This window comes from Ahaetulla prasina, chromosome 3, assembly GCF_028640845.1.
Source record: "Ahaetulla prasina isolate Xishuangbanna chromosome 3, ASM2864084v1, whole genome shotgun sequence".
NCBI lineage: Eukaryota > Metazoa > Chordata > Lepidosauria > Squamata > Colubridae > Ahaetulla > Ahaetulla prasina.
Window position 1 is genome coordinate 47368815 of NC_080541.1, and position 23546 is coordinate 47392360.

The following is a 23546-nucleotide window of genomic DNA, read 5'->3' on the forward strand; positions in this document are numbered from 1 at the left end:
GAACACTCCTTCCAGCATTCATTCACTTCAGTCTCTTTACATTTCCTTGCTTTTATTTTTATTCTCGCTGCTAGAAGCATCTTGCTTAGCTTTCTTCACACATTTTTCAAATCATTTTTTTATTTCTGTCAAAATTGATGGCGATGTTTGTCTTTTTTAAAAAATCACTTTTTATATCAACCATTCTTTGCACTCTCCTTTGTTCTTTGTGACTTTTTTCTTTCTGCTTACACTATAAAAAATTTCTTTATTTTGTGGAGCTTATTTTCTTGCCCTCATCACCTCTATTACAATGCATGATTTTCATCATTGAAGTCCTCCTTTTAATAGGAGAAACTATAGACTATTACTTATATAGTCTATATAGATTATTACTTATTAATATTACAATAGTAATGTATAATTACATTACTTTTTGCAGCATAAAGAAAGTACTGATCAGTTGGTGCTTATTTTGGCCAACATAGCATAAAAGTCCAGTTTTACCTTAAGCAACTCAACGTATTCTGTGTAAGCTAGGATCTTTAGAGACTACCTTTTACTATTGCTACCTTCAATTCACCTATCAGGAAGTATATACAGTGTCCTGACACCCATTCTAAATATGACATGAATTAATTTGCCTCGTTTTTTAGAATTTACACACAAATCATTGCAGACAGTTCTTTCAAGTGTTTGCCAGATATGTTTATGCTAATTGATAGAAACATCCAAGGGTTTCTCATTTTCCAGCTGTGTTTATTTCACTACTATGTCGATTATTAAAGGAAATCACTACAGTTTGACAGTTTCTCTTCTAAACTATAGAGAAACCAATGTGTAATGCATTGAAGAATATGCAATAAAGCAAATATGAACATTTCCTACATCTTTTCATGTGATTCAAACTTAAAACAAAATTCAAACAATGATCAGTTCTCCATTAATTTAACCAAGCAACATTAAGAGCTTTAGTGGCGCAGTGGTTAGAATGCAGCATTGCAGGCTACTTCTGCTGACTGCCAGCTGCCTGCAATTTGGCGGTTCAAATCTCACCAGGCTCAAAGTTGACTCAGCCTTTCAAGGTCGGTAAAATGAGGATCCGGATTATTGGGGGAAATAGGCTGACTCTGTAAACTGCTTAGAAAGGGCTGAAAAGTACTGTGAAGTGGTATATAAGTCTAAATGCTATTGCTATCTGCCAGCTAAATTTTTCTATTTAGCCATTATTATTATTATTTGCTAGTAAATTAAGAATACTTAGATTGGTTTATCAATGCTGCAAAAGGATATATCAAGAGGAATTTGTTTTTTCTACTGAATACACACACACAGCACTTTTATTACTTAAAGTGTGACGATGGGCTAAATATATTACTTATAATTTACATATAGGATTCTTTCTGTAAAATGTAAATATTTTATATTCTAGTATATTAAAAATTTGTTTCAGGCTTTTAGAACATACATTGTATTCAAAATCTGTTCTGTATAAAAATACTCAACCTTTTCCTCACTTTTTTCCCTTCTGATGCTAATGCTGACTTTCCAAATTAAGGCTATGTAGGATGGAACCAAAAATGCACCGAAAGCTATCCAGCCAAGATGTAAATGACCATATAAATCCTTATTGGATATAACCAATAAGAGTTAACACTGTTTATATGTGGAAATTGTATATAGTAGGTCTACCATGATTGATTGGTGGGCAGGCCTTAGTATAAACAGTGTGATTTCTTTAGGGTTTTTTTTTCTTCCTTCTGGGTGTGCCTTTTCATTATGCAAAAGGAACTGGACACATAGTGACTTAAGATTTAAAGGCAAAGCTTTCTTTAATTTAAAATAAATACCCTATTACTCTATGTTCTGAAAGGTGGCATGACGGATTCTTTTTATTTATTTATTTTTTGTAGCTTTAAACATTTTTTTAAAAATCAGAATCAGATGTAAATGTATTAAATGAAACTTAAGTTCTTTAATCGAAGACCCAGTGCAGATAAAATAGCAAAAGCAACTTAGAAACAAATTGTCCTTGTTTATGTTGTTGTGAATGACTTTGATATCACACAGAGCTCAGTACATCAGGTAGTTTTCTTGAAAATGGAATTCCATGCCCACACAAAATGTGCTGCACAAAGTTCACATCTGTAACAACATCAATCTTAGCTGAGTCATAGCCAGAACTAGCTGATCTCAGTACATGTGAATTTAAATGTGCATGTTTATTTAATCCATGTCCTTGGTTAAGGTAGCAGGAAGGCAGGGTTATGTACCTCAGGAAAGATTTGTTATCATCAGATAAGACCCTCCAGAGAATGGTTGGAATGCTGTACCATATGCTTTCTTTCAGGGCTGCATAATTTGTTCTCAGGAATATTAGCTGCAACAGTTCAGCTCAATAGCAACACCTCATTATTTTATCCCTCAGTATTTATTCCTATGTTTGACGCCTCATGAAATTACTGTTAATGTGTTTATATAAGGGCAGATCTGACACAAGTGGGAAGGATTTAATTTCCCACTCAGTCTTTCCCGCTGATACATCCTCTTTCGCCTGGTAGAAGTGGCAAGTGTAAATAGTTAATTTGCTTCAATTATGAGCCTGTCCTGCTAAATTAGAAGCAGCAGGGATATGAAGAGCTAGAATTATACTTCTGAGGCAGCTGACAAATCCTCTGAGCCCACAAAATCAAATCATTTACTCCTCACTGGTGCTCATAAACCCACTAGATAAATGCTGCAGCTTATTCGGTATCAGTGAATGACACTCACAATATGTCTTATGCTTTAGGAAAGTGTAAATCTTTTGAGCACACAACCAGTATTTGTATTTATAATACCTTTTTCTTTATCAAACAACAGCTTCATAATACTTTAAAATACTAAATACGTTTTGAACTGTTTACAATTTTCTGTGCATTTTTTGGGCCTTGCTCCAAGATTTGCAAATCTCAAAGAACACATTTTTATGATATCCAATATAAGTTAAACATACCACATTTACCCTTCATGTGACCATAGAAAATTATTTTGTAATATTTTCTCATTTTCCCTTGTTTTACAAAGATACAAGAATAGAAAATAAATGCATTTACTGAACAGAAATATGTCATATATCATACAATCCATATTTCATACAATTCACATTTACTTTATAACTTGTCTTTATATTGAGATCAGATATGTCTCAGATATGGCATTTATCGAGTAAAAGAGAGGTCTGTCATTTTAGAAAGAGTTGTCAGAGTTTCAGTAGACCCATAGAACATCAGAATGCCTCATGTTCTCTTAGCAATTATAAAAACAACAAACTCTAATTAGAACCATCTGATTAAGCAGGCATCTTTGGAGAAACAGCTAATAATTTCCCACTTCCAAGAAATGAGCAGGAGCAAAGCTACCAGGCTGTGCCCCATGTCTAGAAAAGCCTCCCGGTCAAAATCAAACTACTCCTCCCCGTTTTGAATCGGGAAAATTTTGAAACCAGGGGCTTTTATCCAACATTTAGAGTTTAAATTGATATCACTCAGGGGTGAAATGCTCCCGGTTCGGATCAGATCTCCTGATCCGGTAGTGATGACGACAGGTGGTTCGGAGAACTGGTAGCAAAAATCCCTGCCCCACCCCCACCCCCACCCTCGCCCCAGCTGACCCACGCGATCATCAGAGGGTTGTTTTTTTAAAGCATTTTTTCTGATGATCGTGCGGCTCAACTGGGTGATAGCCAAAAATCGGGGGGGGGTAGCCTGAAGCCTGCTGGGAGGAAAAAAGGACTCCCCCCCCAATTTTTTGGTGTGGCTAGCAGGCTTCAGGTAGGCTGGCAGGAAAAACGGGCTATGAGGGGGTCGTTTTTGAGAGAGAGAGAGAGAGAGAGAGAGAGAGAGAAAGGAGGGAGGGAGGGAGGAAAGGAAGGAAGGAGAAGAGGAAGGAAGGAGTACATACCTGGCAGTAGACGCAGCTTCAGAGGATAATCCAGGGCTGGAAGGGACCTGGAGGTCATCTAGTCCAGGGGTCTCCAACCTTGGTCACTTTAAAACTTGTGGACTTCAACTCCCAGAATTCAACTCCGGGAGTTGAAGTCCACAAGTCTTAAAATGGCAAGGTTGGAGACCTCTGATCTAGTCCAACCCTGCTCCAGCAGGACATTGTTAGTGAGTTTCTGTCTTTTGATCCACCATTCACATAGCCACGCCCACCGAGTCACATGACCCACCACCACCAAGCCACGCCCACCAAGCCACACCCACAGAACCAGTAGCAAAAAAAATTAGATTTCACTCCTGATATCACTGTTATATGTATGTGAAAATTTATAGAATCGAAGCTTTTATTTGATAAGATTAGTTGTTTTTGTCATCTCTTTACTTTTTAGTTTTAGTTATTTGTGCATCTTTTTTTTTATAATGTAGCATTGCTGTTTTAGATGTGTATATTTTCTGCAATGTCAAGATCCTTATTGGCTTGTGGAGGAAGGGGAAGGAAGGAAGGAAGGTCTGACATAATGTAGAAGATCTAAGAAGATCTCCATAGTTATACCTTATTTGTCCTACGATTCAGATAAGCAATTTGATATGAACAATCTAATAATTTTTTTTCAGACAGTTTCTTATTGATATTAGATGTTATGTGAGGCAGGAGAAAAAATTAAATATTCAAATAGTTATATATAACACATAAAAAATGAAGTATTGTTACAAATGTACTAACAGACTTCAGTATGACTGATTAGAAAAGTATGCACATTGTCAAATAATATATTTCTCCAAATAATTTATCTTTAGAGGGAAAAGACCATTTCAGATTTGCTAAAAATAATATGATAGAGAAACAAATTAGGTTTTTCTACAAAGTCTTTTGGGACTTATCTTCCTTTCAGATAAATATAGCATTACTTCCTTCTCTTAACACAGTTTCCACCTCATTATCTTTCAACTGATTAAAAAATATTAATGCTCCATGCAGGTAAGTACCAAGTATGAGAAAGAATCCAATATTTTCTATAATTTAAAGATATTTTGTTATTATAATTTTTCTTACTTGAAACAGATGGCAGCAGTCAGAGTAGGATAGGACGGAAATCTTAAACTCACACAGCAGAGGTGTTACATGGCTATGTGATAGCATGCTCATAATTGCGCATGCTGTTGCATTCTGAATCTGCTGCAATTTTCTGAATAATCTTCAGGATTGAGCCTTAAAGCATTCCACAGTCATGGATCTCTGACTCAATTCCTTCTTCTCTGCCGATATCAGCTATTTCTGATTATATAGAAAAAGGAGAAAAGTCATTGGAATACAGGGCCTCCCACTTCTAATTCCTATACCTCCTCTCCCAGGCCACAGAGCACGTCGAAACATCTTCACCCCTCAACCTCATCCCCATGAAATTCAAAATAAGTACCATGGATTCTGCTGCACTCAGGCCTTCAACAGGCTGTGGATAAAACTTTGCTGGGAATCACCAAACATCCACCAATATGAATTCCTACCCATCTCCCTCCACTCCCTTGCTCCCACAAAAGCACAATCTGGTATAGAATGTAGGTGGCATCAAGATCAGTCTGAATTTGATTTTTTGTTGTTGTTGAAGATGATAAGAGATAGACGAGATAAAGCAAAATTTTGTTTGGCTTCAGTTTAAGTTTTTGGCCCATTATCTTCTGTATCATGATATATACATAGATGCCATAATATGGATGCTTGTTTAGAAGATACCCAGCTTTTCTTATTCAGATTTCTAGCTATTATTAGTTTATTGACACCACTAGTTCAACATTTCTGATGACTATTACTAGATGCATTACTATTGCTTCTCCTCATATAATGTAATTTGGAAGTTGATTCTCAAAACCAAACTTGAACCAAAATTTAAAAATGTTCCCCAAGAATGTTAACATAGTTGCACAGATACCATCTAAGAAAGGGGAATAATGGTTAGTTAATAGTTGATGCTTCTAAGCATGGATACACCACTGTCTCCTTTAAGTCTGATACCATACTCTGTCACATGAAGACATACAGTATTTCTCATTCCCAGGTGTATCCAGTCAATCAGTCAATTAAAATAACCCAGTATAGACATTGTTCAAGAGAGTATGTGTACCCAAGAAGTTTCAAGCATCAGGTCCATATTCTCAGGTTTCAAAAATTGAATATAACTTCATATATAGATAGTACATTGGACTTCTCAGTAGGTATTATAGTATTTCAACGAGCAAAAAAAAACAACACCCTAAAAGTTATTTTAATTTAAATTGCCTTGCAAATTTATCTCAGACCTTTAAATGTTGTAACATTGGAATATTAAGTGTAGGTGGCAGTAAGTACTTGTAACAAAAGCTGTTTGATGACTACTTGAAGATGCAATTTAAGCTTCAAAGTAATTTTTTCAGTTTTCACTGTCAAGAAGACATGACTCTTTACATTAACTTATGCTCAAAAACCTACCTAGAATATTTATATCATATGCACTATGAACATCTTCTGGTCTGTTTCATTATCTGGAACTCTTCAAAAATCCAGGGAGAAGCTTAAGCTCCAAACTTTACTAGATACTATCTCAGCTAGTTTCTTTTGGGCAGCAGGACTGGTGCTTTACCATCAGAATCCCTATTGTGTCTCATTGACCAATTGCCAGCTACAGGTCTTCCAATAAGAGAGATGGTGTTCTACCAACTGGTGGAAACTCCACCAACTTATCCTTTAGTCAGAAGTGAACAGTGTTATAACCCCAAATCAGATAACAAGATCGAACTCAATCACCAATGCATCTGTACAGTCAATAATACATGCCAAGTCAATTTTTTTCATAATCAAGTCATAATGGGTAATGTTTGTTGTAACCTAACTAACATTTGGCAGCAGTATCACTAAGGAAGAGGGAAGCCATGCCCACTAACATCTGGTAGAGGGAAGAGGGACTAGAAAGGTTTGTGAGCACATTGTATTGCTTCTGATCTGATATCCAAATCCTTTTCCATCTGTGAATGATAATCTGACTTGGAATTGTTCCAAATTTTCCTTCCTTACACATACCCTATATATGTCTCATCCTCCTTATACAAAGATAAGAAAACAAAAGGAAAGATTAAACTCTGTGCAGAAAACTGTGAACATTGCAACTTGTCATTGCACATCTGAGAAAGTATATCCTGGATATTGGCACTCTTCAGGAATAGTCAATTTCTCTGGGCTGCAGAGAAAGAGAAAAATGCAGAAATTATTCCCCACCCTCAAAAAAATCCATTTCCAGTAACACTTCTTTATTGGCATAATTTTCTAATAAAATTACTTTTGTTGTGTTTTTAAAATGCTGTGCTTCCATATGTAAACAGTCATGTTGGTGTGTTTTAAACCGATCATTTGTGGCTTTCTGCTCTTTGGATTACAACTGTGCTTAATAGACTGTAAGCCAAGCTGTTGATAAAATATGTCTGTTGCCAGGAGGCTTCCTTGCAGACCAAATATAGTAAATATAGTTTTCACTGTAGATTTGGAGGTGATCCAAAGATTAAGAATTATCTGCAATTTTGCATAAATTATCCTAAATTTATTTCAGATGTTTTCATCAAACCTGTTGTGTCTTACATAGGAATCACCCACTGATGATGATATAATTTGGTGGTAACTTACCTATTAATATAGTAATTCTTAATTGAATTCAAATGCTTTGTTTCTTCTACATTGACAGAAAATTACACTTCTGTTATACCATGGTTGTTATACAACTTGCTGTTCACTAACTTTAATAGTCCAGAACAGAGGTGTCAAACTCACATCGTCAGGGCAGCATCCCATTTTGGAACTTTTTTTTCCCTTCACTAAATCAGGCGAGGGTGTGGTCAGCACGTTATGCAACCGGCCCGTGGGCTGGGAGTTTGACAGCCCTGGTCCAAAATGTAGAGATTCATTGAGTTTTGATCATTAGAATTTCATTCAAGAATAGAATAAAGTTATCTTTATAATGTTGACTCAAATTACTCAGCCATTTTAACTGTAATCCACAAATTTATTCTCAAGCATTGTGTTAATGAAAGAGAGTATGCCATTTTCAAATAATTAGAAGTCTTATTACCACCATGTATGGTTGGGCTGACTTTCCAATAGTTTGAATTCTGCCTTTCTATAAAAAGTAACTTAGATCTCACCTAGTCAGTAACAAAAATTATAAATACTTATTAGATTGTACACATTTGATGAACATCTTGTCCTCTTTTTCTAGACCAAGACAATTTGGATTCCAGTTTGAAGTCTTAAGTGCCTGAATTGACCTTTCACAAAATAAGTTACTATGAGGGAAAGGTGCATAACAGCATAAGCAGTTCCAAAACATCTAAATCTGATTCGATTTTTATTTGATTTTTATCCCACTTTTTATTGTTTATAAATAACTCAAGGCAGTAAACAGTGAACATACTTAATACTCCTTCATCTTCCTGTTTTCTCTACAACAACAAACCTGTGAGGTGGGTTGGACTGAGAGAGAGTGACCGGCCCAAAGTTACCCAGCTGACTTCCATGCCTAAAAGAAAGGACTAGAACTCACTAGGGTCAAGATCTTTGAAAGAAATCTCTACTGATTATCTTTAATCAAAAGCTTCTGAAAATTGGCTGCTTGATTTAGAATTTGTCTTCCCCAACTTGTAGTTTATGGACTGAGCTAGTAAAAAGAAGCAGCAAAAGTTACCTGAATAATCTACAAATAGTTGTTTATGTTGTCTTTACTTACTAGTGCTGCTTACAGCATAAATCATTTTCCTTTCAGTTTCTGTCTATAATAGCAATTGTAAACAATTGTACATTCAGCTTGATGGTACATAAAATACTTATGAGAGACTTGCATTCCTTCCACATTGTCAACTGTAATGCATTCTTCTAGTACATATTTTAGTATATGTGAATAAGATTGAACTACTTCTCTTGATACACCTTGGAGCTCTTTCTTTCCAGTAGATAAAGATAGTAGAATCTGAAAGACTATATAATGGTCTGCATTATACCATTCAGTGATATAAGTTGACTTAGAAGTGTGCACAATAATGATATGGGAAAATAGGAAAACAGTATACATCAAAGAGACATGGCTAAGACCCTGAGCTTGTTGCTTGAAAGGTCAGCAGTTCAACAGTTCGAATCCCTAGTGCTGCGTAACGGGGTGAGCTTCCGTTACTTGTCCCAGCTTCTGCCAACCTAGCAGTTCAAAAGCAGGTAAAAATCCAAGTAGAAAAATAGGAACCACCTTTGGTGGGAAGATAACAGCGTTCCGTGCGTCTTTGGCATTTAGTCATGCTGGCCACATGACCACAGATACATCTTTGGATAGCGCTGGCTCTTCGGCTTTGAAACGGAGATGAGCACCACCCCCTAGAGTCGGGAACGATTAGCACATATGTGCGAGGGGAACCTTTACTTTTACTTTTTTATACATCTAATAAAGTACACCAATAGAGAAATAAAACAAATGCTTGGATTCTACACAATTAAATGTTACATCTAATTGTTTATTTACAGCAATAATAGAAAATTGTCATGCTTGGCTTCTCAAAGTTAATCACAGTTTATTTTTTTACCCTGAAAAATTATAGGTGAGAATGTATCTCATCTGCAATTTTCTTTAAGAGTTTAAATACATCTACAGTCTGTGATTGAAGGTTGTAATATCTAGCATCTGTAGAAAGAAGTGGATGAAATGCAAAATCTCTCATAAGTATTTTATGTACCACCAAGCTGCAATTACCATTCAAGTCTCTAGCTGCCTACAGTTTATAAACATGCTGAAGCTGGTGGCACCAAGAGATAATGATCTAGATCTGATTCTGCGAATATGGCCTCGCATTCCAATCAATATTGCTTGTACCAGATCTTGGGTGGGGCAATATATACCCAATCAAGTCACACATAGCTCAGATACCTTATTGGCCAGGTCTAAGTTACCCCTGATCAATACCAGATGCTGGCAAATGATCAGGTGAGTCGTAAGTGCAGTAAATGTCATTACCAGTATAAATTGATAAAAGAGAATTTAGCTCTCCAGAAATTACTCAGATGCTTAAAATTGTTTAAATTAAAGATAGTTAGATATTTAATTAAATCACTATGATTTTTAATTAAATCACAACTGTTCATATTTAAATCATTGTACATGATGAGGTTGAAGAATTATTGCATGTAATGTGTGAATATTAATTTCTGATATTAAGTCCAATAAATTTCTAATATATTTGTATTGGTATTTATATATTTTCCTAATAAAGAAGAATATTTGTAGCTCAGGGTTGACATGAGGGATCTTTGGTGCTCTCTGAACTGGGTTGTTTTCTTGCAGATATTTCATTACCCAAGCTAGGTAACATCGTCAATGTATTGATGATATTACTTAGTTTGGATAATGAAACATCTGCAAGAAAACAAGCCAGCTCAGAGAGCACCATGGACCCCTCATATATTTTCTTTCTTTAACTCCAAAGCTCATTCATGGTATTAATAAATTGTTGCTGGGCAGATTGCTTTTTGCATATGGCATCATAGTAAAGGCAGTATTTGTAGTGAAATGTGGATTTTTATAGAACATTTGACTTGTGGGTCTTGTAGCTCAGCTATGTCTATTACTTCAACGGTGTGTTTTCCATCTTAGAATATTTTGTTATATTTCAGCTATAAAATAATATTAATTACTCTCTCCCATATCCTTAACCTTTGAGTATCGAGTATTAAATAGTCTATGACTAGATAAGAAATAATACCTATATGATAAACTGCCATAATAGTACCTATGTGTATGAAGTTCTAGAACTACCATTAATTTGACATATGGAATGAGAAATGTCAGAAATAAATCTGTGATTTATTATTCTTATTATGTTTAGTATTTGTTTTGAATATGAAATAACAAAATTATGCAGATGTATTCAAAGAGAGTGCAATTTACATTCTTGCCTGTTCTTTCAGGTCAGGCAAATTTAATTTTAGCTGCCAGAGAGGAAAAACTGTCAAGTAACGGGTGTTTCATTTCCTTGAAACAAACAATACATTTTAGCAATAACTACAACCAATCAACTCAGAAAGATTACTTGTTATAAATCCTTACCGAAACAAAATGTGCAAAGATTTGCAATCTGAAAAAATTGCAAAAGAATGTACACATGCCAGCACACAATTCAAATCAACATATTATTCTTATTTCACTCTATATTTATAACCTTGGAATCTTAAAATGCTTGGTTTTTAATGATGATCTTACATTTTCCTGGGAGGCGAAATCTTTAGTACTTTTAAGAAAACTTAGGTTTTTTTTCAGCAAAGATAAGAGAAACTTGTATGCTATCAAAACCATCACTTTGATGGAATAAGAAAAGCTCATTTTGTAACAAGACAGTGCTGTTTCATAAATAATTTTATAGTTTCAAAATGCAGTACTTGGAAGTATATGCCTGAGCTTTATATTAAAATAATTCGCCTAATAAGTTTGAAATATATTACTGCAAACTTACAAAAATAGAGCCTTTTTCTGAGTATACATCATGGAGACAATAGGTTCATAGTAAAATAGATTTAAAAGAACCACTATCCCAAGAAGAAAAAACACCAATCAGCTACAACACACAATGTAAAGACAGCAACAACAACCTTTAGGACTAAAGCTAAAAAGAAAACAAAAACACCAGAACATCACCAGCAATCAACACTCAGGTCAGACAAAACAATCAAGCATTAAACAACAATAACCTAATCAACTACCAATTCAGACGTAATTTCTGTTTTTAATTATTTTAATTGGTTTTGTAATATGCTTTAATAGTATGTTTTGTTGTAACTTCCCAAAGTCGCTTTGTGTGAGATGGGCACCCATATAAATTTGATAAATAAACAAAAAATAATAAATTATATCCATGGTTTATTTCCAGTATAAAGAAGCAAAGATGACTTAGTGTTTGTACCTGTTTGTGTATGGTATTTTATGCAGCGCTACAGAATATCTCCCTACTGAATTTTCCTATATTTTAGATCATGACATTTACACATGATGTAGATGTTTGTTAATTGATGTTATCAGAATGATGTATTCATATTTCCTTCTGAGTTTGTTGCTGATTACTGTTGCTACTATTACTGTTATGACAGGTTCATGATGTTGAATAGCCATTACAATAATGGCTTTCTTATTATTTCAATATACTATCTGTCAGACATGCATCATTATTTTGGAGTCGGCAAGCATCTCAGGTGAAAATTGTATTGCTAACCAGTATTTCAGTTGATTGTGAAAATTGTCCCTTAAAGCAAGGCAGAATGGTATCAGCTGGGACTTCCCGGTGAGCAGAAAAAGGTAGCAAAATATGCTAAGCCTTGTTCCCTAAGCCTATGTCTTACCATACCAAACTCTGTCCAGATTTAATTTCATTGAATCAGGATTGTGTATGATAATTTTTATCAAAATGAACCTAATTTGATTGAAATCTAATCCAGTGAAAAATTTTATATTATGATCATCACAGATAAATTGCTAAAAAAGCTTCATTCATGGTAACTGAATATTATTGGAGTTATAATTCAACACATCTGGAAGAGCTGTTAGTGAGGGTAATTTAATAATGTGGCTAGCATTATGGTAGTTTTGGTCAAAATAACTATATATTTGAAGCCCCCTCTTTCTTTAAATAATTAGTTTTCAGGTTAATGCTTCACATCACTCTTGGCAGATAAATAATCTGTATTTTCACATTTTAACTCTTGTCATTATTCCTTGCGAGAAAAAGTTATAGAAAGCAGATAATTAAAAGCATAATGCTTGTTTTAATAAATGTATTCTTGAGGATGAGATTTAATGTAAAAGCAAGATTAACTTTGTTACTGACTTTTTCCTTTTGTTTTTTTAAAGGTATATAAAAAGAAAACTGAAGCTGCTAAGAAAGAATATCTGAAGCAGTTAGCTGCATATAGAGCAAGCCTTGTATCAAAGGTAACATGGGTTTCAGTTGTCATAGAATTTTGCAGGCTGAAACTATGGGCAGGACTGGAAATAAAAAATAGTCACGACAAAGTTGACTTCTTCAACCTGGTGTGGTGTAATGTTGGACTTCAGATATCAGAATTCCAGTCTAGTGATTGTCACAACTGCCAACCAGCAGCTTTACTGGCTGACTGTTTTGACATATTTTCCTAACATGTCTTACATATTTTATTTTGTTTGGATTACTTTAAAAATAGCCATGTTCATTTAAAAATGATGTTAGAAATATATGCTGGTATAATATTGGAAAATGTGCCAGAGCATTCTCCGATGTACTGCCTTTAGAATACAAAGAGTGGGTATTGCTCCGCCTTCTTCCTGAATCTGTTGAGCTTTCTGCCATGCCTCTCCTGGTTGCCTCCCAGTTTGATTCAGTCTTGTATCCAGGAGAGAAGCAATTTCTTTTTGTTGAGCTATTAGAGAAGTATACTTTTTTTTTAAATTTGCATTTATATCCTGCCCTTCTCCGAAGACTCAGGGCGGCTTACACTATGTCAAGCAATAGTCTTCATCCATTTGTATATTATATACAAAGTCAACTTATTGCCCCCAACAATCTGGGTCCTCATTTTACCTACCTTCTAAAGGATGGAAGGCTGAGTCAACCTTGGGCCTGGTAGGACTTGAACCTGCAGTAATTGCAAGCAGCTGCTGTTAATAACAGACTGTCTTAGCAGTCTGAGCCACTCAAGGACCCTTTGGTTCTCAGGGCAGAGAGAGAACTGTCAGAGAGATTTAAACAAACTAATTTCACCGGGCAAAGACCAGAGTAGATGGTCCTTGCACGTTCAGAACAGAGTAGATGGTCAGCCTGCTGGTCGGAACAGCTAAGAGGAGCAGGAAACTGGAGCTTCGGAAGCAGCATTTCTGGGACGCCTGGAGGGAAGGAAGCCTGGTCTCCTCTATTATTAAGCAATAATAAGCAGCAGGGAACCAGGAGCAGCTCAAATTGTAAAGAGCACTGCGGGAGTGTGAAGGCTTGGAATTTAAAATGCAAAGTTTTTGATTGTGAGAAACTCGTGAAGGAAACTCTTTGGGGTAAGAACAGCTGGTGAATCCGTTTATCTGATAGCTGCTGCAACCTAGTTATCAGGCTACCTAGTTAGCAAGCTACCCAGTTTGACTGGCACCGCTATAAGGCAGAGAAAGTGAGTGCTGACGAGTAGGCTTGCCGGCAGCCGCTATAAGTAAGTGGTTGGAGTGAAAAGTACTTCAGACCAGTGCCATTTCCGGCTTCTTCACAGAAAGGCTAAAGTTTGGTGTGCTTCATCAACAGACATCCTGGCGCCCCCTCCACAGCAGGGGTCTTGAAAATCCCCAGTACATCAAATGATGGAGAATACTGCTGTACCAGATGGTCATGAGATGATGCACATGAGTGGAGAAAGGAGGGGGGTGCAGGGCATCCCCAGATAGAACAGAGAACCTCTGCAAAGAGAGGAACGCAATGCCCTCAGGAAGGGAGGGAGATTGCGAAAGCAAGGAGACAGACAGAGTGGAGACAACTGTCAGAGTTCTCTGAAATCAAGGAAACCATCCAGGACATTCAGAGACAGTGGGGGATGGGAGTCAATCCAGCCTCCCAAACTGGTCACCAGAGGGCTACATAGAGCAATCTCCTCAGCCAGACAATCTGTTAGCAGAGATTGATTGGAAGCCTGATTTAAAAAGAAAGCGTATGGCTTCAGAGACAACCTTTACTCCCAGAATGGCTGACTTACGCCCTGGGGAGACTCAAACCTCAGAGATTACTGAACAAATGAAATTATTGATATCCCTAACGCAAGGACTAGTCACATCCTTGCATCAGGGTAAGACTCTATGGCATCAGGCTCATCCCTGGAGCATAGCCAACACCTGGCATAACAAAGTGAGGGGAAAAATTTAGGGAATCCCACTCCCCCACGCCATCCCTACAGTGCAAAGATGGGATTTTCAGGAGAGGATGACAAGAGAGAATGGAGCCTTTCAGAAGATAAGGGATCGGCTCCTGATCCACCAGCATTCACGGGGCTGTTCTGCCCCCCCCCCCCTGTTTAAACCCCTCTTGTTTAAGGTCAAGGCCACAGTTAACATGGGAAATGATTCCAAAGCCACAGAGACTTCTCCAGGCACAGCAGAGCCAAACGCGCTTCTGTTTGCACAACCAGTGATGCAAGAGATTCTCATCAAAATTGTTTCGCGATGTGGTCCAAAAACAATGGATTCAACCAGGAATATATCCCAACCCAAATGGGAATGGCAAAAAGTTTTACAATATAGCCTCAGACTTTGCAGAGAAGCTGCAATTGCCAGCAGTGGATGGGCCAGTCACAGCCTTAAACTCAACTAACGTAGTATCCAGGACACAGCAATCTGAGGCCAGAGGATAGGAAGTCAGAGTTTGCTCTTCACAGGGTTTATCAGGCTACAGTCTGAGCAATAAGATAAACCACAACCGCATCACTTTTCAACAGGCCCTCCTTAGCTTGGCTGCAACAGATGCAAAGCAGAATTCCATCTGACAACCAGTGCCTTCAGCAGGGCATTACTAAGCTGATAGCAGTAATAGAATTCTCAGCAGATGCCACCCTGAACACAGCCAAATTCATGTCCAGGGCAATGGCTTCAGCAGTGCCAGCCAGATGAATGTTGTGGCTTCGCAACTGGCAGGCAGATGCCAAATCAAAATGGAGGCTAGCCTCTACACCATTCACAAGGGGTAAGCTGTTTGGAGAAGCCATGGAACCCATGCTAGTAGAGACTAAAGACAGGAGGAAGGTTCTGCCATCCTTGTGGACTGGCAGTCATCACCTTATGCACACAATTCCTCCTTTTGGCCAGCAGAAACCAGCCAAGGCTTCTTTCAAAGGAGGTACCCTCAGGGACCTGACCATCAATCAGAGCTGGATTCTGAGACAGAGCCAAACAGCAGTTCCAGGCCAAGAAACCATTTTGTGGCTCTGGGGGGCAGCCCTTCTGATGCTACAAGTGACCCCAGGACAAAAGCTCCCATTGGTGGATGCCTAGGACTGTTTGCAAGCCAATGGGAGGCAACCATGTCAGACACGTGGGTTCTAAGCACAGTGAAGCTAGGGCTCAGGCTTGAATTTCTCTCCAAACCCCCAAGGTTCTTTATACACTACCCATACCAGGGGACAAGACAAAGAGGAACCTCATAGAGACCGCAATTCAACACCTGTTGGACATTCAAGCCATCCAGCAGGTCCACCAACGGGAACAGGGTTTCAATTCCATACTATTTGTGGTTCCCAAGACCTCTTGGGTGGTGGTGGTGTAGAGCAATTCTCAACCTGAAAAAATTAAATGAGCACCTCATTTACAAGAGGTTCAAGATGCAATATCTCCAGTCCATCCTGGAGAGCATTCGAGAGGACAACTTCGTAACATCTTCGTGTCCCCATATTACCTTCATGTCCCATATTACCATTGGCCAACGGTTCCTCAAGTTTTATTATGCAGGACACCATTATCAACACAGAGCCTTGCTGTTCGGCCTGACCTCAGTACCCAGGGTGTTCACAAAGGTCCTGGCAGCACTCTCGGCCCACATCAGGGCACTACCGATATGAGTCCAATGTTACCTGGTCGACATACTAATCCAGTCCTCCTCCTAAATCAGGCGTCAGAGGACCTACCTGGATTCTGCAGGATCACAGGTTTTCCGTCAATTATGGGAAGAGTCATCTGATTCCTACCAACCATTTGCCTCACCTGGGGGGCAATCATAGATACCTCACTATGCAAGGTCTACCTGTCACAGGAGTGACAGGTAAGCATAAGGACATTAGTAAATCAGATTCATGCAAACTGCAGGGTACCACTAGCCATTCTCTCAAAGCTCCTAGGCAAGATGGTATCATGCATCTTGATAGTTCCCTGGGCTTGTCTACACACCAGACACCTACAGTGGTTTCTCCTACCCTACCAGAAATCTGGAGAAAGCAGTTCAAACACCAAGGATTGGGTCACCAACAAAGTGCCACAGTCTTTCCAGTGGTGGACATCTCGGGCCACAGAAAAGGGCTGTGCCTTCAAGGACGACAATTGACTGACCATTGAAACGGATGCCAGCCTTTTCAGCTGGGGAGCCAACTGTCAGGAACAGATGGCACAGGGACAGTGGTCACAGGAGGACTGGGCAACAATATCAACTGCCTAGAACTCAGGGCAGGTCATTTGGCCCTGAGAGGGTTTCAGGGCAGGATAGCGGACCATCACATTCTCATCCTGAAAGACAATGTAGCCACCAAGGCCCACATCAACCATCAGGGTGAGACACATTCCAGAGTTCTCATGCAAGAAGCAGAACAGCTGGGCCTCTGGGCGAAGAAGCACCTTTTCTCCATCAGAGCAGAGCAGAGCACATATCAGGGACAGCAAATGTACAGGCAGACTGGCTCAGCAGAACTGCAGTTGATCACGCAGAATGGCGGCTGCACCTGAGACTATTCAAGGAAATAACAGAACGGTTTGGGATCCCAGTCCTAGATCTGTTCGCCACATCATCAAACAGCCAGGTTTGTAACACTGGGTGCAGAGGGAACCAATGCGCTCTGAACCCCGTGGCCAAAAGGACTTCTATATACGCCTTTCTCCGAAAGTAAACAGGAAGGTGTTGACAGAAAAGGGGTAATTATTAATAGTAGCTCCCCACTGGCCCAGAAGGCCATGGTTCACAGACCTGGTCAGCCTGGCGATAAACAGACCATGGAAGATAACACAAGAAAAGTTATATCTCAGCCAGGGGGCTCTGGTGAATCCAGAACCACAATGGCTAAATCTGACCATTTGGCATTTAAGTGGAAAGCCCTGACACAGAGCAAAATATATCTCCGAGTCATCACGACAATCCAGGCTTCCAGGAGGCCTTCAACAAATAGGATTTATGACTTAACTTGGAAGACCTTTTGTAGCTGGTGCTCCAAGGGCAACATCGATCCCATCTCAGTAACGGTGGGTCAGATCCTGGAATTCCTTCAGGATGGATTGGACAAAGGGCTGTCTCCAAGCACCATACATAGGCAGGTAGCAGCACTTGCATCAGTGTTGTCGTGTGGGGACCTAGAATCCCTTGTGCATCATCCTATGGTGCGCAGCTTCATTAAGGGACCAACCAATTTTAAACCACCAGTGGTGCACAGATGCCCCACCTGGGATCTATCCAAGGTTCTACAGGCAATCACCTTCAGCCCCTTTGAACCTTTACGAGAGACTAGCCTGTGATACCTAACATGCAAAATAGTATTCCTCATGGTGATTACTTCGGCCAGATGGATATCAGAACTGGCAGCCCTGTCTATAAGGGAGGATCTTTGTATATTCCATACAGACAGGGTAGTACTGCAATTGGGCCCTACGTTTTTACCCAAGGTTAATTCCCGCTTCCACAGGCACAGGAAATTATATTGCCAGATTTCTGTCCAATCCCGAAACATGAACTAGAAAGAAAGTGGTACACCTTGGATGTCAGAAAGGCACTTCGCACTGACATTAAAAGGACAGCTCCTCTGAGAAAAATGGAGTCACTGTTTGTCTCATTCCAACCTTCCACGATAGGTAGTAAGATTACAGCAACAACAGTGGGACAATGGATTCGTACATGCATCGCCAAGGCCTACGAGATACAGGCTCTGCCAGGGCCCAGAAAAGTGCGTTTCTACCAGAAGTGCGGCCACAACAGTCGCCTGGGCGACAAAAGCCTCTGTAGAGGAGGTATGCAGGGCAGCAACTTGGTCTTCACCATCCCCATTCATCAGACACTATAAGCTGGACGCATTAGCCTCAGCTGAGGCAGCTTTTGGCAGAAGGGTCCTCCAGAAGGTTCATACAGAGAGGGGGACTCAGGATCAAAATAGGGAGATAGGGCAGTATATAAATGTGATTAATAAATAAATAAATAAAATAAAATAAATAAAATGCCACCCCCCAGGACATGCCGGCTTTCGTATGTCCCACTCTTTGAATTCTCAAGGCAGTACATTGGAGAAAGAGTGTTGGTCTTACCTGATACGCTTCTTCTCGATGTACTGTTGGAGAATCCAACCTCACCCTCATCACCGTCTGGTCCAGAGTACAGAAGTGGACAGCAAAGGTAGAGAAAGGGAAAATCATCTGCTACTTCTTCATCAAACTGGGAGGCAACCAGAAGAGGCATGGCAGAAAGCTCAACAGATTCAGTCTCCAAAGGAAGAAGGTGGAGCAATACCCACACTTTGGATTCTCCGGCAGTACATCGAGAAGAGAAGTATCAGGTAAGACCAACGCTCTTTCTCAAACCTTTTTCCCATTTTGAAATTTGCCACTGGTAAATGAACAGTGATACTGAAATTAATCTTGAATGCTTTATTTGAATCTTGAATACTTTATTGGCCAAGTGTGATTAGACAGAAAAAGAATTTGTCACTGGTGCAGAAGGTCTCAATGTACATACAAAGCAACAGAATCATCTCCAGACTTTCAAGCAGAATTATTTTTCTTCAAATGCCAGGAATTGAATTTGGGACCTCCAAAATGGAAACCAGGCATTATACAATTGAGTTATGATCCATTTCAGTATCTCAGATATGTGGTAACAAATCATTTATAATCTTTCAGCCCCTGAAGATTGGCTTCATTATAAGACAAATGCTTATCCTCAAGTTTCTGTAAATCATGCATAAAGATAATGCTTTGTATTCATGTTTGTTTCAGTGTAGATTCCTACACTGCATTCAAGATGGCTGAATAATAATTTGCATTCACAAGGTTCTCTAGACCGGGGGTCTCCAACCTTGGCAATTTGAAGACTTGTGGACTTCAACTCCCAGAATTCCGTATACAGCTTTGCTGGCTGAGGAATTCTGGGAGTTGAAATCTACACGTCTTCAAGTTGCCAAGGTTGGAGACCCCCGCTCTAGAGTTCTGATTACACAGGATGGTTAGTTAATGTCTTATTATACATTATCAGACCCAACTAAGATCTGACTGCCAGGGCTTCATGCTTATTCTTCTAAATATATGAAATTTTTATACCCTGAAATATAGAATAGGAGATACATTTTTATACAATTTATAAAGATTAAATTATCTTCAAAACTCACACAGAAAAATAATCTTCTCTTCCTCAGAAGTTTAAATATATTAGATTTTGAATTAATATACTTAAACTTTTCTTGCTAAATCCTAAAAATACAGTTTTCAGATTTTTGTTTAACTCTGTAAGTTTAGTGGCTTTTCTTGTGCCCCTTGTATCTTTACCCTTCAGCATAAATTCTTAGGATTTTTACCCTTAGCAAAATTATAAATATTATGAATTATGTGGAAATTATACACACACACACACACATACACATACACACACACACACACAGAGAGAGAGAGAGAGAGAGAGAGAGAGAGAGAGAGAGAGAGAGAGAGAGAGAGAGAGAGAGAGAGATAAACATCCCTTCCCCTTTTCAAATTATTGACAGCAGTATTCACGGACTCCATGCAATATCCACTTTTTCTTAAATTAATGTTTTTGTTTGTTTCCTTTTTTTTATTAGGGTATAACTTGGATCAAAGAGTTTTCAGCTCTCTATAGTATGCAATATTTGGGTTGATCAACTATTACGAATCACTCATAAAATGAACTTCATAAAGAATTAAATTCTATTACCATTTTTATTGGTATAAGAATGAAGTACCATTGACATGTTTTACCTTTTTTGGTGCAACTTTTGCCTTAGTTTTCAAAAAACAGCGTATTTTTCACCTTTTCAAATATATATTTTGTGTGTGTGCCTAAACGTGTAGCACTCTGCAGAATTGAAAGGCATATTCTTACCTATACACAGAGAATTGAATTCCCTTTATCATTTCCATTTAATTTGTGCAGCTTACTGGAGAAAATACATTTTTGTTGCTATCATTATTAAAGCTTGATGGGGGCAAATGAAGTTATTTTTTTTCACTGTACATTATTACAGATAATGAAGCAATTTCTGTAATGTGCATATATGCTGATTGGTGATGATGGTGTGTATATCAGAAAGAATACAAATGACTCTCACAGGCTCCAGTGACCCTAGAAAGCTTAGAGTCGCATTAAACTTACTTTGACTTGAAAATGGAGCAAATGTGACATGGAGGTCATAGAATAAGGGCATATAGGAAACTTCCATTGTTTGTTTTGACATAGAACTACTTGCTTTCAAAGGAAGATTTTATCAATTTTTTTTCCTGGCATATTTCAATAGTTATTCCTTCAACTTCTCCTTAAGATATAAATTACTATTCAGGTACATATCTGCTGGCAAGCCCTTGGGAGTTAATACTGTACTCTTTACTGCATTTATGTGAGCACATCAAGTTTATAATACAGGTATTAGAAAATAACAATGCAGGAAACTCAGAAAAAAATTATAGAAGCTCTTTAATGTTAACATTATCGGTGCCTTGTCTCTCAGGATAACTGCGCATCTCAGACTTCTACTAATTGATGGTGGGCTTTTTTCTTTTTTTCTTTTTTAAATAGAGCTACAATGAACCCGTGGATGTTAAGGTATCCCAGCAACCTCAGATGATGAGCCCAAAGCAACCAGTATTCCATGCATCCACACAGCCTCATTCAGCAATGTACTTAGGTTCCCATTACCACCAACAAACCGGAATGAATCCTCATATAACAGCCATACATCCCAATATTCCAAGGAATATAGCACCTAAGCCTAACAACCAAATGCCAGTGACTGTTTCAATAGCCAACCTGGCTGTAACTCCTCCACCAACCCTTCAGATGAGTCCCCCAATTCATCCACATCTCAGTATACAACAACATCAGACACTTACAATGCAGCAATCCATTGGAAATCAGCTGCCAATGCAAGTGCAGTCTGCTATACATTCACCAACAATGCAACAAGTAAGTTCTTGCCAAATTTTAAGCTGTTGCCACCCAATATATGTCATGAATAACTTCTTTTGTTTAATTAATCAGCTTATGTAGTTAAATTAGGAAACTCGGCACATGAACAGTTCCTGTTGACCTTTGTTAAATGACATCTGCATCCTGAAGTAAAGTTTTAAATATAGTTGTAGGCAGTGGTGGAATTCCCATTTTTTACTACCAGTTCTGTGGGTGTGGCTTGGTGGACGTGGCAGGGGAAGGATACTGCAAAATCTCCATTTCCACCCCACTCCAGGGGAAGGATACTGCAATATCACCATTCCCTCCCCACTCCTGGGGGAAGGATATTACAAAATCTCAATTCCCACCCCACTCGGGGGCCAGCCAGAGGTGGTATTTACCAGTTTTCCAGAACCTGCTCAAAATTTCCATTACCAGTTCTCCAGAACCTACTGAATTTCACCCCTGGTTGTAGGGAAAGAATTGTTCTTCTATCTATCTAATACTCTAGGACTATTCCACAAGCAATGACCCTAATTGTGGAAACTATAGGTTTGCTTGCAAGAAAGAATTATAACATAAAATCATTTGAGAAACATCAGTGGGAGGGAATTTATTGGGCATGTTCATTTAGTGGTGATTCTCAGTTCTCAGCAAGTTATAATCTTTGGAAAACATTTTTCTCCACAGCGAACGAACAACTAGATGCTCAGCTCCTTAACCATATAAAACATTCCAGTTTTAATATATAGTGTGGAAACTGGCACAGCCATATCATAATTCTGTTGTTGCTTATATCTCAATTTAACCTACTTGATACATGATATTTCTGAACCTAAATTTTAGTTGGACATTCTGATTTAAACCTGAATCTAAAGCAGAGCACATTTTCCTACTTTAGAACATATACCACAACTATATTCAATTCTCATGTGATGTCTCCAAGCTAAGTGGGTAATAGCATAGAAGTAGGAATATTATAGAAGATCCTAGCTTTCACTATTTTATTGTGATGAAGAACTGTGGATTGCACTATTAGCTCTGTTAGATGGTATTATTTAATTTGACAAAGTATAATAGTAGGAGTGTCATCAATTTATATCATAGCCTGAAAATATGTTTTTACATGTGTTGTATCCTTTTTTGTAAGTCTGATCCTTGTACTATGTGTTATTCAGATGTTTTTAAGTTAGCACATGCCAAAATTACCTAACTTTTTTCATAAGTGCACACATTTAGATTTTTTCTCCCACTGTGCATTAACTTACATATGGTTAAAATGAATCCATTATGTTCCCTGTTCACCTACAGAGTTTGCCTCTATCTGAAGTTTCTTATTGGTCGTATTTTCTTCTAAATTCATTAGCAAAAAAAATAAAATAAAATAAATCGCAATAGGCTAGCTAGTTAAATAAAGTTTCTTATAATATTCATAAGCAAAAACAGCTATGTATTTTCTTTGTAGTTATCATAAATTTAAGTATACCTTGCACATTTTATTTTCAAGTAAAACTATTTGATAATGAGTTCTAGAAAATAGATCACATAAATATGGATGCCTTTTATTTGCACTGCTAATGACTTTTTGTAACTTACCGTAGATTTTCCTACTTACCCATAAAATGTTTTCATTAAAACAGAATAAAAATATACTGTGGCTCAAAAACTACCTCATTTTGATTTGTAATA

At 38.1% G+C, this 23546-nt stretch overlaps 1 protein-coding gene across 3 annotated transcripts in view; it reads left to right on the forward strand.

Moving 5' to 3' along the window:
* TOX (thymocyte selection associated high mobility group box) overlaps positions 1–23546 on the forward strand; it is a 229538-nt gene that overhangs the window by 197332 nt on the left and 8660 nt on the right. For all 3 annotated transcript variants that reach the window (XM_058177267.1, XM_058177268.1, XM_058177269.1), the window contains 2 exons: positions 12857–12937; positions 21486–21872. In XM_058177267.1, the coding sequence (XP_058033250.1) occupies positions 12857–12937; positions 21486–21872 (468 nt within the window). The remainder of the gene's footprint in view (positions 1–12856; positions 12938–21485; positions 21873–23546) is intronic.